Raw genomic sequence first — 17,416 nt, forward strand, 5'->3', positions numbered from 1 at the left:
GTTTTATACTTTCTTTGTTTTGACTCTTGACATTTATATCTATGAATATTTTTTTTTAATTATACTTACTTCTCTTATTTTTCATATTGATTTTATAATTGACCACCATTTAATCAAATGTATGGGTAATCTTAATGAACTTGGAGGTAAAGAGAAAACCTAAATCTAGAGAAATAAACACAAATAATTAGGCTAGGGATAATTCTAAAAATTTGTGATGACTTAAATTATAGCTTTACAATTTAATTAATTGTTTGGATACTGTAGGAACGAATTCAAAACTAATTAAAAATGAACTAATAATTTAAGAAAACATTAGAACATTTTAAAAAAGTGTCACTATAATTGATTAAAGAATTAATTAAAAAGTTAGAAACTAGTAACATGTAAGTAAATCATAATCTCTAACACTTCAAGTGATTGTGTTTTTATCATCACTATCTTCTTGATTTATTTTAATCATCTATATTTTTATCAAATTATTCATTTTATCTATTTTTCTCAAAATGTTAATTATTTAAGTTAGCAAAAGCGCAATTTTTCTGTGGATTTGACATCTAGAATACTTTAGATAATTTATTGTCATGATTTCATGCACTTGCAGGAGAGATCAATGCTTATTGCATTAATATGACATGACAATAACTATATTAATAAAATAACAATTAATTGATGGTAAGGGATTTTAAAAAACAAAATTAAAAGTTAGGGGAGTTAGTTTTAAATGTTGAAAAGTGAGGGAGGTCATATGAAACTATTTCAAATTTTAGATGAGTTTTGTGTACTTTAGTCCTTGGAGAATTGAATATTCAAACTCAAACTTTTTAGGATGGAAATCTCAGTTTTTAAAAATAATTTTTAATCCAAGATGTATGATATATTATAATAATAATTGAATCACTTTCTTTAATTTTATCATTTTTTAATTAATGTGAAAATATTTAATCTAGTTGTGCCATGATTTAAAGTCAATTGTTAAAAATGAGTGCATCTCATTTTTTAAAAAATATCAAGAAAAAATTGCCTTTTTTCAATATACATGAAGCTGTTGAAATTATCATGCAATAAGAGCTGGAGGGAGTATTGACTAGTGTACACTTCCAAAGCGCGCAACTTTTGAAATATTCACCAATTAATTTGAATCAGTAAATTATTATTTTAATCAAGCAGCCATGGCCATGGAAGAACTCTATTTCCTGTCAAGTTTAACTCCTAACTCAAATATTTTATCAATGGATTTCAGTAGTCAATGTTACTTTCAAGATCATAGTTGTTGTTGGCCTCCCTCCCCAACATCAAGGTTGTTTTATTCATCAAGTTCACAACTGGTTTCATTTCTTTTATTGCACCCACCTGTGATTTGTGGACAATTTGGTTTAAGAAGTTTAACAAAAAAAAAAAAAAAGATAAAAAACTTTTCGACCTTTTGCAACCCCCTTCCATTCTCAACCTTTTTTGTTTCCCCAACAAGTCTGTGAGAAAACAGTCCCAAGATGCATCTCAGTTTCTTTTCCATTACTTGATGGCTGTTATTTTATTGATTAATTAATTCTTTTTGCGCACAACATGTTATACATCTAATATTGTTGTGCAAATTAATAACATCCTTAGCAAAATTTTCAAGTCAGCAAGGGTTCTCTCCTGGCATGGAGAACCACGCTGTCCCCTCCTGTCCTCACATTGCTTTCAAATCTCACCCCCACATTGTGAGGGTAGGAAGGATTAGGATAGTTTTCCACAAGCCTGATCTTTTCAAGTCGCATTATACTTAATATTATTATCTTTAATTGTTCCATAAATTTTAACATTAATTATTTTCAAGTTGGTCAGGAGAATTGTTTTTTATCTCATATATAGTTTATCTCTTTAGTTTTTTTTGTATAATGCTATGTTTATGTTAACTTGTCTTAATATAAAAAAAAGTATAAGACGTCGAGTGCGTAACAGGGAAAAAAAGAGTAATTGGGCAATTATCTTGAGGAATGTGACATGCGCAGCTATAACTAGCATAGCTTATAGTAACAATTATTTTAGAAAAATAAAAATAAAAAGTTCTTTCTTACCAACAAATAAAAAATGTGTTACATTTAATTTCAATCAATATACTATAAATTTAAAATTATCTAGAATATTTGAGTTTCTCATCAATTATCTGTCATATTCATTTACTATTTGTTTATTAAATATTTATTTGATATTAATATAAAAGCACATTATCTATTATTATTTATTTATTATTCATTTGAGTGATATTTAAAAAAACCCTATTTTTTATGAATGTTATGTTATACACCAAAAAGTTAGGCGGCAATAAAAAAGTTGTTTTGAATTGTATATTTATTCCGTTAAAAAATGTACATCTTCAAAGAGCAACAGCCAAATTAAAGATATTTCCACATACATGTACGACAATAAGAGACAAGACTGACCCAACATTTTGAAAACTTTGATTCATATACATGCATGTGTGATACATGCTATGTCAACGACTAACAGTTTCAGTAACAGCGTCACATTCCTTTTTCGGATTAAGTTCCGAATTTAAGCTTGCTGTTAACATGTTGGCGTGCGTGAGTATATGAATCTTTCATTCCCACGAGGAAGGAAGAGCTAGCCAGGTTGGAAATATTTTTTCAAAAAAATGTGTGCTATATGTTGTGGGATCCACAGAGGCAGCTGCTAAAAATGAAAGCCGTAACCCACTAAGTTGGGTTCATTGTTTCGTAATTGGGAAGATAGACTGAGCCCTCTTAACTCCATTTCTGTACCATGGGCTAGCCCAACCACACTCTAACACAAATCCTTCAAAACCGTTTTCTTCTTCGAACAATCTATCAAAACTTGAATTCGCACAATAGTCCAATCATACGAAAAAAATAATTCCAGATTGCCGCAATCTGTCTTTGTAAATAATCCTAACAAATTCACAATGGATATCTATTAGTCTAATTCCAAATTTTTTATTTATTTTAATTTATAAAAAAATTACAGTATAATATCCACACTTGTACATCTTTATACTTTATTGACATTCTCATTTATTTATCGTATTTAATTATTTTAAAAGTTATTTCAAATAAGTTATTAAAATAATTTTTTAATCCTGATAATGTTAACAATTTTAAAAATATTCTAATTTTTTAAAAAATGCTTCATTCTTGAAAGAAAGTGGGGCAATTTTTTTTTGATGAAATAGCTTATTGGCCAAAAAAAATATGTGTGTAAAAAATATGAATTAATTTTTTTTTTAAAATTTAATTATGTGGTCCATTCAGCATACAAGTGATTTATTATTGATATATAAAAAATTTATCATTATATATTAAAAAATATAATAAATTAATTATAATATAAAATATGATAAATAATAAATTGTTTGTTTAGTTTGACCTCACAAATGTATTTATTTGTAAAAGTCACTTGTTTTTCACCGAAAAACTGAGAGATTCGCGGTGGTCGATATCGTCCTGACAGGGAAGGATGATGTGCCATGGCAGCAAATGAAAATATCAAATTGATTCAACAAGAAAAAAAGATGAGAGTGGGACCAAGTCAATGCATGGGGAAGATGAAAAACAGAAAATAAAAAGCAGTAGGGCCAGCCTTTGCATGAGCATGGTGGCGTGGCGGCTAGTGAGAGAGGCAGGTGGAGTAAGATGTGACGCCAGATGGGCCCCCTGCTTCCCGCTATTTGCCTGTACCGCTAACAAATGATTCACTTTGGTGGAGACAGCGAGTGCACGAATCGCTCTCTCATTGGGTTTCCAATTTCATCCACTCTTTCCTCATATTATAATATCTTCTTCCGTGGTCGTGCTTCCTCCGTCACCCTCAATTCCAAAATTACATTTCTAGAACATCCAACACTTTTTAATTACACTTCAAGCAATTATGATTCTCATATTGTTAAATACGGATTGTGATTTTTAGCAGAAAAAAATCTCTTTTGAGCGAACGAAGAAGTCCCTCCTCGTTGTTCTTAGACTAGGGCTATTGAGTGCCGGTGCCAGACCTGCCAGTACCAATGTCAACATCACAATTGTTTTTTCGAGGCTTCTACTTTTCCTATTTTGCAATATTTATCGTTGTATTAAAGTATTTAACGCTTTCAATTTACAAGGTTGGGGTAAGTTAGCTAGTGAGAGCTCATCTTACACTCAACAATTAGTGAGCTTTGAAATTCTTAAAAAAGATTAAGACTTTCAGTAGAAAATAATTTTTTAAGTGCACGAAAACCCTCCTCGCCGCAATTGCTGCTGCTCAGACTACCTCAGTCGGAGTCAAAATGACATTTGATTTTTTTCAGGCTTTATTTACGTTTGTTTTGAATATGAATGTGGAAGAATTGAAGGGGGCTCCGGCAAATTTTATTGCCCACCAAAGATCTTAATAATTTCTTGACAATCTAAGGAAATTATGGATATGCTTAAAAGCTTCGTGGAGGACTCAAAATATCTTCCCCAATCAACCACTCTTTTTTGAGCCAACGTTTCTCTCAGCAGCAGTATTATTCTTCCCATCCCTCTCTATTATGGATGATGCCCGTCCCATGAAAAGAGTTGAATATTCAATATGCGATAGGATATCAAGCATGAATGGATTTCAGTTTCACTTCACGTGAAAAGGGTGAAAAAGTTATATAAACAAAAGGACTCATGCTTTGAGATTGTACAGATAGAGTTGGAATAAGGAACAGTCACATTAAGTAAAGCGACTCATGGGTTGAGATTGTGAGTTAATGTATAATAGTGCTAAATTTTTTTATGAACTCACATGAATTTAATTGGAATGGATTTTTCACCTCTAAAATGTGGCATCACTTTTTGCAAAAAAGATTAATATAGTCTAGAAATACCCGCAACTCGCGGCAACAACGATAATAATCCACGCTGCCCCCTTTAATTTGTTATGTATTATGAGGTGCTAATATTTGGAGCTGCGCTGGTAACTTCTTTGTAATACATACGTACCCCCTGAAAATATATTTTTTTTTTTGGTGTTAATTTGTGAGCGTGCATACGTATAATTGTTCTCTCCCCGAGTCCAAAATTTTAAATAGAACTAACCCATTGATAATGGTTCTTGTAAATAGGTGAATAATTCAGAATGATGCTTTAAAGGTCATTACTTCCCATGCCCATCGATCAAAATCAACTCGCCGTGACAAGTGAGTCCCTGCATGTCTATGACAGTGCGTGACCCACGCACATGGCTCTGCTCAGTAACGCAGCTCAACCAAATTTTAGTAGGATATCAATGCATTACATGGCACAATGGTGTCATGCTCTCATTTGTTAACTCTACATAACAGAGATGATATCCCAAACACGTGTTGCAGAACTGACGGTCATTCGTCCCACCCCTCTTCTCCCGCCAGGTGACTGTCTGTTCTGTCATGACTCGGATTTGGAATCTAATATACCAACTGGTTCTGTTCCTCCCCCTTCCTTCCTTTTTTTCCCCCTCCACTTTCGCTTATCTTTTTGTATTTTACTATTTTAACATGCAACCGTTTTTATTTTAGCATTCTTATTTTGATATTTTCCTCCAAAAAAAAAAGAGTAGGGCCCGATTTTCTGTCAATAAACACGCGTTTTTCTTGAGATGCTGCCATTTCCCCCTGGACTCGAGCCCTGCAACATAAGTGATGAATAGCTTGGATTTCTCATATTTATTAAAAAAATGCATTAGTGCGCATGAAATTTTAAAAATTGATAAATATTTTTTTTGAATATTTACATATTAAGCTTAATTTTTAAAGATAATAACCCATACAATGTTTGGGTGTACTGATGTCAAGTTGGAAACTTAAAAGGATACTCTATCCTATCTATAAATTATTTTTATTAATTTTATCAATTACTAATATAACAAAAATATAAGAAACGGAAGTAAGTAAAATTTAAAATATAATTCTCAAGTTAGAAAAAAAAGTAAACAAACAATATGGTATTATTTTTCTGTCTTCTTATATTTTACTTTTTAAAAGTAGTTTGAAAGTTTTAATTTAAAATAATTTCATCATCTAATAGCTTATAAAGTGAACCATATTATCTTTTTAGAATATAACTAATATATAAGATTAAAGGAGTATTTTATAAAATTAAATGACCTAAAAATTTTTTTATATAAAATTAGGGGTTTGAATGTGCGTATTTGACTAAAAATGCACATAATATACATAATTAAATATAAACTATACTGCAAAGATAAACGTAAATTTTAAAAAAAAAAAAAAGCACATCATCCACGTCGCACTCACGAAATGAAAGCAACCCCTACCTTGTGGCCCAACAGTGAATTTTCTCCTGCCAGAGTTAAGTATCAGTCCCGCGGCCTCCCCGCACTTAGCCTTTTCCTTCTTTATATACACCAACCGTTTCCAACTATAGCCTTCACCATCAAACCAGCGACGCCACACTCCCACTTCGCTGTATTGTTGTTAGTTATTTCCATTTATTAACATGTCCAAGGTTGTCTGTGTCACCGGAGCCAGCGGCGCCATCGGATCATGGGTCGTCCGCCTCCTCCTCGAACGCGGCTACACCGTCCATGCCACCGTCCAAGATCTCAGTTACACTCTTTCCTTACATCGTTTCATCTATCCACTTTAATATTCACTGTTTTCTTCCCCGGGATCTCACACACACACGTCAACATGCATCCATAAGAAATACGTCACGTATACTGATTCTGGTACAGGAAAGTGAACGCCACTAAGATATAATCTCGTTTCTGGTTCATGTGATACAACTCCATGTATAATTAGTTGAAGTATTAAGTAACTAATAACGAAAGAAAACAGACGATGACAATGAGACGAAGCATTTGGAGGCGATGGAAGGAGCGAAGAGTCGACTGCATCTGTTCGAGATGGATCTTCTGGACATGGACTCCATCAAGGCCGCCGTGGAGGGCTGCGCGGGCGTGTTCCACCTGGCGTGTCCGAACATCATCGGTCAAGTTCAGGATCCAGAGGTACAAAATAACAATACTGCTCTACGCAGTCCATACTGCTTTGATTGATATTATTTTTGGGTGTGTGGTGACGTGGCTTTTGGTTTTTTGTTGGGGGTGAGCAGAAGCAGATAGTGGAGCCGGCGACGAAAGGGACGGTGAACGTGCTGAAGGCAGCTAAAGAAGCCGGGGTGGAGAGAGTGGTGGCAACGTCGTCGATATCGTCGATCATGCCGAGTCCCGGCTGGCCTTCCGACAGGATCAAAGATGAGGAATGCTGGACCGACCTTGACTACTGCAAGCGCAAGGGAGTGGGTTCTTTCACTTCTTTTCTTTTCTTTCTTTTCTCCTTCGTCAGCTTTTAGGCAGAGGGTCTCTCCTTTTTTTTTTTTTTTTGGCCTTATGAAATTAATATAAATAGTAAAAATAAGGGAAGTGAAAAAACAACGAAGGAAAGACCCGTGTTTAATGTTCTTCAAAAGTTTAATTTTCTCTTTGATTCTTCCCCTCATACTTTTTCCTTGGTGATGAAATAATGCACAAACTTAATATAAAAAAGAAAAGAAATAATACACAAACTTCGACTTCTCCTAAATATTTTTGTTGTTAGATTTTTTAATAAATGCATATCTTTTTAGCATACCTTTTATTTTACTATTAAAAATTCTGAAAATATAAAAGGACAGTGTATGCGTTTCTTTTCCAATGTTAAAAATTCAGTGGCTGAGAAGAAACCAATTATTCTGAAAATTTCTACCTGGTAGCAGGAAATATTGTCCGTTTTGAAAAATAAAAAATATTTTTCTCCTAATAAAAAATAAAGATATGTTTTCTATATATAAATAATCGCTGAGAGATTGATTTTGATTTGGAAATGCGTGTAGCTGTGGTATCCGATAGCAAAAACGCTGGCGGAGAAAGCTGGGTGGCAATTTGCTAAGGAGACGGGCTGCGACGTCGTTATGATAAATCCGGGCACCGCCTTAGGCCCTCTCATCCCCTCAAGAGTCAATGCAAGCATGGCCGTCCTTCTTGGTGTTCTCAAAGGTTTTCTTTCTCGGCTTTTCCTGTTCACCCACCCTCAGTGCTTTCACATTATAACTGTAATGTTAATTGATGTTTGATGGATTTGCAGGGGACACTGAGACCTACGAGGACTTCTTCATGGGCATGGCGCACTTTAAGGATGTCGCCATGGCTCATGTCTTGGCCTTCGAGAAGAAAGAGGCTTCTGGAAGGCACTTGTGCGTGGAAGCCATTCGTCACTACGGTGATTTTGTGGAAAAAGTGGCTGAATTGTACCCTGACTATAATGTGGCCAAGGTGCCCCAGGACACTCAGCCTGGCTTGCTCCGAGCCAAGGATGCTTCTAAGAAGTTAATTAATCTAGGGATGACGTTCACCCCCATTGAGCAAATCATCACCGATGCTGTTGAAAGCTTGAAGAGCAAGGGCTTTCTCTGAATCTAAATCATTTCTCATTTGGGCACTGCTCTGGTGGTGATGGTGTTTACATGGATTGGATCTAGTGGTGGTGTGGTTGGGTCAAATAAGGATGATGAAGTTACAGTTCAGTCACTTGTTCTGTATTTTCATGACAGGTGTTGTTATGTATAAACTCTTGCAGTTAATATCGAATAATTGTTTGTCACTCAGTAAATTGGCAAACAATGAGTCCAATAAATTTTACTGCAAGTACTAGCCCCTTATAAATCCATCATGGATCTGGTAATGATATAAAACAAGCCCACGATTCACTCAATTGCTTCTTGTTATTAAAAAAATCACGAGCTTGTCATGTTCTAATTTAAAAATGTGCAGTCTTCTGACAAAAATTCTTAAAATAAGAGAGAACAATGAATTGAGTTAAGATGAGCATGCCAAGAGAAAAAACCGACCAAATTTATTATCTTATTCTCAAAGATAGGAAATTTACGAACACCATTGTTTCAATTAGACAAAGCAAACTCAGTTCAGACTTCAGAACTTAGAAGCCACAGGACACTCAACTTGAAGGTCAGGGGTCTGGCGAAGAAAACTCAGCTATGGCGTACCACGTGCTGGCGGTGCCGTATCCGGGAAGAGGCCATGCCAATCCAATGATGAACCTCTGTAAAATTCTAGCTTCTCTGATGGCATCTCATGACCAAGAAATTCTCATAACTTTTGTTGTCACAGAAGAGCGGCAGGGCTTACTCGGCTCCGATCAAACCAGGCCCAATAATCTAACCATCTCCACAGTTCCCAACGTGCTCCCGTCTGAGCTAGTCCGTGGCTCCAACTTCCTTGGGTTCTATGAGGCTGTGATGACAAAAATGGAAGCTCCCTTTGAAGATCTCCTTCAAAAATTCAGACGCGCGTGACCCTTATTATAGCTGAAGCCGAACTTCAGTGGGCTGTCCCTCTTGCCAATCGCTGGAATATTCCGGTGGCTATTCTCTGGACCAGTTCTGCATCAGTGTTTTCCATGTTCCTCCACTTTCATCTCCTTCGCCAAAATGAACATCTGGGAATTAATTTGTCAGGCAGGCTCCGTAATTTAAAGAACTTCGACACTAATAACAGGTAATTGATTCACAATGGTTTGACTGACACTCACAGAGCATGGAGAAGAACGCGTGGAGAATATCCCTGGAGTTTCCTCAACAAGAACGTAGATTTACCCGCTATCTTCCACGGAAACGATAACAGAGTATTGCAGCTAAGCTTGCAATGCATATCAAGGGTCAAACAAGCGCAGTATCTCCTCATGAATTCCATCTACGAGCTTGAAACCCAAGTCATCGATATTCTTAAAGGCATATACTCTTTCCCTGTCTACTCCGTTGGCCCTGCAATCCCATTCCTTGACATGAATAACGACCGTCGCACAGAAGGCCATAGCCCCAACTATATGGAATGGTTAGATTCTCATCCAAGAGGCTCTGTTCTGTACATATCATTAGGGAGCCATCTCTCTGTTTCAAGTATGCAGATGGAGGAAATTGTTGCAGGCGTGCAGGAAAGTGGTGTGAGATTCTTGTGGGAGGCTCGCGGAGACAACTCATGGTGGAAGCAAGATTCCGGGACAAGAGGCTTTTTGTGTCTTGGTGTGAACAATTGAGGGTTCTGTGCCATTCTTCTGTAGGGGAATTTTTGTCCCATTGTGGCTGGATCTCAGTTTTAGAGGCAACTTTCGCTGGCGTTCCTATTCTTACTTTCCCTATATACTTTGATCAGACTCCCAACGGTAAGCAAATTGTAGAGGATTGGAAAGTTGGATGGCGAGGAAGAGAGCGCAAAGGAGCTGATAATGTTGTGACGAGGGAGGAAATATCAATGCTTGTAGCGAGGTTTATGAACCCTGAAAGTACGGAACATGATGAGCTAAGGAGAAGAGCAAAACAAATTCAAGGGTTTTGCAGAAGAGCGATTGCAGAAGGGGGAACATCGGTAAATAATCTCAATGCATTTATTAAGGATGTTCTGCGTAGCAAGGATATTTGTGGCCGAGACTGTTCAAGTCAAAGAACTCTCTTTGATTGGAGAGGAAGGAATAATCTGAATTATTAAATTATATTTGATAATTTAAATTTAACAATTTTAAAAACAACAGATACAATTTTAATGTAGTAGAAAGAAATGGAGAGAAAAAGGTAGTAGAGAAAAATTCACCATTCGGTCAGTTAAGGAAGAATTTCTAAGCATTATTAAGGATATTTATTTCAGGAGAATTAAAATGATTCATAGTATAAGTATGTTTGGTACTCTTGATCTTGAATTCGGATTCTGCTGGTCAAAAAAAGAATTCGGATTCTTAAAATCCATTAATAAGAAAATCCCGGCAAAGACTTCCCGGTGGACACGGATAGTGATCCGTGGAATAAAAAATTGCATGACAATTCTATCCTCACCTAGCAAATATTATGACGGTTTTATTCATTTCCCACTGAAAGCCATGCTGTTACCTCATCGACCAAAACCCATCGACGAATCACTTGCGTTGCTGAAGGCAACTGGTGGCGACAGTGAGGAGGACGGTGCGAGTGACGACCGGTGAAAACCTTCCCATGAAATCTGCATATTGGGGATTGGAAACGAAAACCTGCGTCTTTTTTAGGGTAGCATTCACTCATTTGATCTTTCTGGCCATTATTTTAGGCAAAAAGAAAATTTTTTCTGGTCATTATAATATAAACATTCTGGAAAGTTTCTTATGTTTTGGTCTATCAATGTTTCTGTATAATCAATCAATAATCTATTGGAAATAGGGAAGTGATTGTATGATACCTGAGACTATTGATGTGTATTCTAGACTATCTTATTGTAATGGGACGAGTTGTGGTTATTGTCCTCTTCTGTGATTCTATCACGGATAAATATTAAAAGTAACGACTTTTCGATTGTTACATATTATACGATGCGATAAACAGCAGTTGCAATACTTTCACAGAAGCAAAGAAATTGGCATAATTAAAAAATAAATTCGCCCGTCTGCTTGATTTATCTTTGCCGCGCTTCTGTAAACCTTAATTTAAAATTCAATATAATGCTTCTTATTCTTTGATTTTCTGCTTCGTCAGAGTAATTCCTCCCCCTCTCTCTGGCAAAGGGAGCGTCTTGATTTTAGATTTTGGATCACTGCTGGCTGTTTGAATTCGTATCGCACTCAACAAATTCTTCTCGGACTCCTGTACGGTAATGTTTTTATATTTATATTATTATCATTGCACGCGTCCATTTGCTTTTGTACTTGAGTTATATTATTTCGAAGAAAAATTGATGGCAAATTAGGGTTTTGATCGTCGGTTAAATTTTACTTTGGACATTGCTTTTGAAATTATTTTATTAATCCTTACAGATTTGGTGGTACAACTTGATTGTTTCTTTTATCTGGTGGAGCACATGAGCTCGTTCTTTATGGGACTCTGGAGAGCTTGGCGTGAGAGAGAGTTGCAATTTCAAACACTGGAATTCTGTTTCAATGGGAACTTCAACTTCTCTATTGCAAAGTATTTTTTGTTAGATGGTGTTTTCACGACTTCCTAGTGTCGAGACTCGTGAGTGTTTTTTTTGGGACATAATGAGAACTGATAATAATGGCTTTAAGGGATCATATTTGAACGGTTATTTGAGCATATGACTGCTAATCTATCTAATGCCAAAACTGTCTGTCCAAGAACTGATCATATATGAACATCGCATTTTTCAAATTATGTTGAACTCGTTAAAAAAAAAAAAAAAGAATTATGTTGAACTCTCGATGGTGAGAAAATTCTTGAAGTCAGTCGGCTATAGTTTTATATCAAAAAATGTCTGCTTATAGAAGGAGATAATGAATTGTAAGACACAGTATGCTAGGATTTTGTTTTCCTGACATCATTTAGGATATTCTCTCTTTGTGTTGCATATCACATTAATTTTTTTGCTCACCATTGTAATTAATGGACAGGGAACAACTGGATTTCCATTCTTGATCGTCACGTTCGGGAACTAAACACATATAAACAAATTCGAAGTAAATCTTGTCATCTGTGAACTCATGGCTGGGTTTTTGCCTGGTGATATCTCTCAAAATGGAACACATGGTTTTCAGATACACCCTGAGATGCCAAAGGATGGTGCTGCACCTTGCTGGTATTTTACTAGGAAGGAGATTGAAGAAATGTCACCATCCAAGAAAGATGGTATAGATTGGAAGAAGGAGACCTACTTACGCAAGTCATACTGCACATTTCTACAAGATATAGGCATGAGACTTGAAGTGTGAGTTTTTTCTGTATTTTTAAACATTAGTTATCTGTCTATTCGCAGATGCATTGGGAATCAGTTTATGATTTATAATACCTCACTTTCTTTCCTTTTTCTCTCTGGTCAACTGAGATATTGGCATTGGCATTCTTTATTGATAGAAAAAAAGATTTTATTGCTAAGAATTGGAAGAAAATATTTGCAACTGTGGGAGACAGGGAATCATTAAGTTAAATTTCAAACCATATTTTTCTCATTAAACAAAAATTTAGCCGTGCTCCCTATTGCTTTTACTTTCTAATCTAATAATTAGAAAGAGTTTGGCAACACCCTGTTTTGTTTGAAGCTGATTTGTCCAGTGCACTGATTGGTAGACTAGAGGTAGGCCATTGTTTGTGAACTTAGAGGAATTGAATTGTTTTGTGAGCCGTCTAAACTCTGAAGTGACCCAAAGTCAAATGGAAGCCTAAATTATGCAGAAGATAGGGCTATGTCAGCAGTGCCTTGTCTCTACAGGAGCAGGGGGCAGCTTACATTTTGCACATCCCAAAGTGTCTGCAATTCAGTATATGTTTATACTGCCAATAATTTAGCTGAAATATGTTATGCTTATCACTGATAGTAATGAAGATTTGTAACATAATTCATCTTGATATTAATCCTTTGACTCAATCCTTATTTTTTGATGCAGACCTCAGGTAACCATTGCTACGGCAATAATTTTTTGCCACCGATTCTTCCTTCATCATTCCCTTGGAAAGAACGATAGGAGGGTAAGTCTTTATTTTTACATAATAACTTGCCTGTTGTTATTGTTATATCTGTTTGAACTTTAAATAAAAATCTCTTCTTTTAATATAACTTGGTCTATTTCTGCATGCAAACCAAACTAGCAAGAATAAGAATGTATGAAGCCCAATGACATGTATGGATAAAAATTATAAGAATAAAAATTTTATTGAGCCCAATGTAGTATGTGGAGTAAGATTGTAGGAATTGGGGAAAAAAACACTGCATGAAGTTTGAGAACATAAAATTTGTTTATGGCTTATGAATAGAATGGATCCCTATAGAATTAATATTTTATGTTGATGCTGATTTTATAAGCACAGTAGGACCTATTGATTGGCAGGCATGGCATCATAGATTTGCCCTTCATTAGAGTCAACGGTTTTGTTTGTTGAACCTTGTTTTGAAAAGTTTACACCATAAGCAGGGCACCCTCAAAATCATTGGGATGCTTTTTTTTGGGGGGGGGGGAATATCTCTTAAGATCCATAACCGTCAAGGTAGTGTTGTCGGTAGTTTTCCAAAGCAAACTATATTTATCAAAACATGAGAAGGATATGGACATAAATGAACAGGACTAGCAGAAACTATGTACATTCGTTAGTGCTATCTTTCTTTTTTTCATTGCTCAGCTTACCAGTTGGCTTCGATAATAAATGAATCCCTTATTTCTCTCTTAGTGAATCAATTAATTATATTCCCTTTTAGGTCCATAATTTGTCTCACTTTTCAAGCATTCGAAGAGAACACTCCTTGGCTCTTTATTTGAATATCTATACTTGTGTACGAGAAATTAATATCATGAAATGCAACCCCTTGGCACAGAGAAATAGGGCCCCGTTTGGTAGCTTGGAATCACGGAGAAAAAATGGAATTGGACATGGAATCTGTTACATGTGTGTTGGTATGCATAATATGATTCTTTGGAATCAGGATTCAAGAAATTTGGCAGAATCCAATTCCATCATATGCATCATGGAATCCAATTCCATGGTTCTCTTTCTCCAATTTGCCCCTTCTCCTCCTCCAATATAATTTTTTTAATTTTAAAAAGGACACTTTAGTCTTTTCTTATTTTAAGTACTTATATTTTATTAAAATTATATCAGGATTCCATCATCATACCAAACACACTTTTAAATCCAATTCTATTCCAATTCCAATTCCAATTCCGATTCCAATTCTGATTCCGATTCCATAAAAACTCTTCCATCATACCAAACATGGCCTGGAAGATTCAAGTAGACAGAATTTATTTGTGAAAGACTAGGGTATTATATAGGGTTTGGACTTGAGGCTGCATTTGTTACATTGAAAATGGATTTGGGCAAAAGGAAAACGTGAGGGAAAGTATTTTTATTGTGCTGGGTAGATGGCAAGCAAAGTGACTTTATGAATATAGTGCTTCCCATTTTTATGGGAGAAGCATTTTTATACCCATTCCCCATCTTATTCCCATTTTGATTCAAACGGGCTCTTAAAATGGGCGTAGAAACTTTTGAGAGAGCATAAAGGGAAGTGGAGGGTAGATGAGTAATTCTAGATAAGATTGAATGATGTAGATTTATGTGATGTTAAAATTTTGGTCAGGGATTCATGATACCAATTTGAAACATGCTAAATCAAGATCAACACTTGCTTTTGTTTGTATGATGAAGAAGCTCCAGTTGTGTTGAATTTTAAAAATATACTTATGGCCATTATGGTTGCTCTTATAAGGTAGGAGATTGAGTATCAATTATTAAATGCATCAATAGAAGATAACTTATAGGGAAAGCGTTTCAAGTGCCTGATCATGGAGGAGGCTTGCTTAAGATGGTTTTACATGTGCAGTGTCGTAAAAGAAGGATATTTATAGTCTGCGATGTGATGAGTAAATATGAATTGGCAGGGTTGCTTGAGGTTGACCATAATTAGTATTGTAAGGCCTGTGTAGTTGGGTTAAAAGTTAAAACTTGATCTGATTATATCCACTGTTTCCCCAGATGGGGCAAGAATAAAAGTATAGGTCTTGAGTTCGCTATCCTTATGACGCAGAATGATAGAAATTTGATATTATTCTATTCTATACGATATAGATGGCATAATATCATTGAAGAATTCAATAACTTGGTCTTATATGTCTGTGCACCTAGTCATAACAATCTTGTTGTTTTTCATGCTATTTGATGTTTGTGTTCCTCTTGTTTGAGGGGAATATAATGCATGGGATAGAATATTTATTGGAATAATGATAATGATGGTAATTAACAACTTGGTCTACAGGTCATTGCAACAGTATGCATGTTCCTTGCTGGGAAGGTTGAAGAAACTCCTCGCCCTATGAAAGATGTAATTCTTGTTTCATATGAAATTATGAATAAGAAGGACCCTTTAGCAGCTCAAAGAATCAGACAGAGGGTATTATCTTGAAGTCCCTTAAGTTTTCGATGTTCTTTCATATCAGTCAATCTCTTCGTTTATTATTGAATTTGCCTATTTTAAAAGGTTTTAAGTAAATTTGTTTGATTTAAGCACCTGTCTTTTCTTTTCCCTAATGATCGTATGTGCTCATCTTGTACCTTCAATTTCCCATTCGAGGGGTCCAGGGTCCTCATACTTGGTGCTTCTGCAAGTAGGTTGATGCATGCATCAATTTTGACACGCGAATTGAAACTAAAATTAAATTGACTGGATTTGTGTTTATTATTTAACACATTTTATTTGGTTTTTTGGCGATTTCCTCCAAATTTATTCTGAATTTTTCTTCATGTTCCACTTCCAGTGATGTGGCTCTATTATTAATTTTTTTTTCTCTCTTGCAATATCTTTGTACTTCCCCATTGCGGTGCAGGAGGTGTATGAACAGCAGAAAGAACTAATCTTAGCTGGAGAGAGGATAGTTCTTCAAACTCTTGCCTTTGATCTTAATCTGCACCATCCCTATAAACCCCTTGTCGAGGCTATTAAGAATTTCAAGTTGCGCAAAATGCCCTTGCTCAAGTTGCATGGAATTTTGTGAACGATGGGTATGATGATGATCCCATCTGTTATGTTCAATGCCTTTATATTTTCCTTCCCTGAAATTAGGATGTGGTATGCAGACTTCGGACACCCCTTTGCTTGCAATTCAAGCCCCATCATGTTGCAGCAGGAGCTATTTTCCTTGCTGCCAAGTTCCTTAAGGTGAAGCTCCCATCAGATGGGGAGAAGGTCTGGTGGCAAGAATTTGATGTTACCCCTCGGCAATTGGAGGGTTGGTGCCTTTTTTTTTTTTTAAAGTATTAGTGGGTGTGGGATAAAGAAATGGAAAACAGTACTACCACCTCTTCTCTATCTTTCTTTGGCCTCTTATCTTTTGTTGATTACGATTGTATTCAAGAATTTTAGCGTTCAATCAAATAAGAATCCTGTGCTTGGACTGATGCATCTTGTAGAAGCACAGTTTGAGCTGATGCCTGATGCAATCAATTTAATAGTTGATTTTGTTTTATTATTTAGGCTTCTTCTTTTTTTTTTGCCATTGTGAAAGATCCAATTGTGTTGTTCTTTTTGCAGAAGTTAGTAATCAAATGTTGGAGCTGTATGAACAAAACCGAGTGCCACCTTTGAATGATGTTGAAGGAGCTACAGGAAGTGGGGCCACTCAGCGGGCAGCTGCAAAAAATCCTGCTAGCAATGGTGAAAATGCAACCACAAACAGTAATTCTCGTACTGGAGCTACGAGGTCTAGACTTGAGACTTCAAAGCCTGGAGCTTCTAAGACACAGTTGGAGTCGCCTGCTAATCATGTTGAGCACCCTGCATCTAACCATGGCAGAAGCCGTGATTATGGGGGCACAGAAATGAGACCCAGGGTAGAAGCTGAAGCCAAGGGTAATGATCATCTTGAGGGTAAATCCTGCTGCACAAGGAAACTTGCAAGAAGCTCAAGAAAATGTCGAGATCTCGATCAGGTTAT

General features: G+C 35.9%; 2 protein-coding genes and 1 pseudogene across 2 annotated transcripts; all 3 read left to right on the forward strand.

Annotated features, from left to right (window-relative positions):
• The first annotated feature begins 6,374 nt into the window (after positions 1 to 6,374).
• LOC129318090 (cinnamoyl-CoA reductase 1-like) lies at positions 6,375 to 8,672 on the forward strand. The gene is made up of 5 exons (XM_054962632.1): positions 6,375 to 6,573; positions 6,806 to 6,978; positions 7,083 to 7,268; positions 7,842 to 8,004; positions 8,093 to 8,672. Exons 1-5 carry the CDS (start codon positions 6,465 to 6,467, stop codon positions 8,419 to 8,421), a joined length of 960 nt encoding a protein of 319 aa, XP_054818607.1. The 5' UTR covers positions 6,375 to 6,464; the 3' UTR covers positions 8,422 to 8,672.
• Positions 8,673 to 9,002: 330 nt separating this feature from the next.
• On the forward strand, positions 9,003 to 11,985 carry LOC129318326 (UDP-glycosyltransferase 87A1-like). Its single transcript, XM_054963052.1, has 6 exons — positions 9,003 to 9,260; positions 9,311 to 9,522; positions 9,649 to 9,858; positions 9,951 to 10,389; positions 11,520 to 11,634; positions 11,798 to 11,985. Exons 1-6 carry the CDS (start codon positions 9,003 to 9,005, stop codon positions 11,983 to 11,985), a joined length of 1,422 nt encoding a protein of 473 aa, XP_054819027.1.
• Positions 10,251 to 17,416, forward strand: part of LOC129318327 (cyclin-T1-5-like) — a 7,405-nt pseudogene continuing 239 nt past the window's right edge.

The sequence above is a fragment of the Prosopis cineraria genome, unplaced genomic scaffold (assembly GCF_029017545.1).
Source record: "Prosopis cineraria cultivar Desert tree isolate PC_DT_omini unplaced genomic scaffold, ASM2901754v1 PC8, whole genome shotgun sequence".
Classification (NCBI taxonomy): Eukaryota; Viridiplantae; Streptophyta; class Magnoliopsida; order Fabales; family Fabaceae; genus Prosopis; species Prosopis cineraria.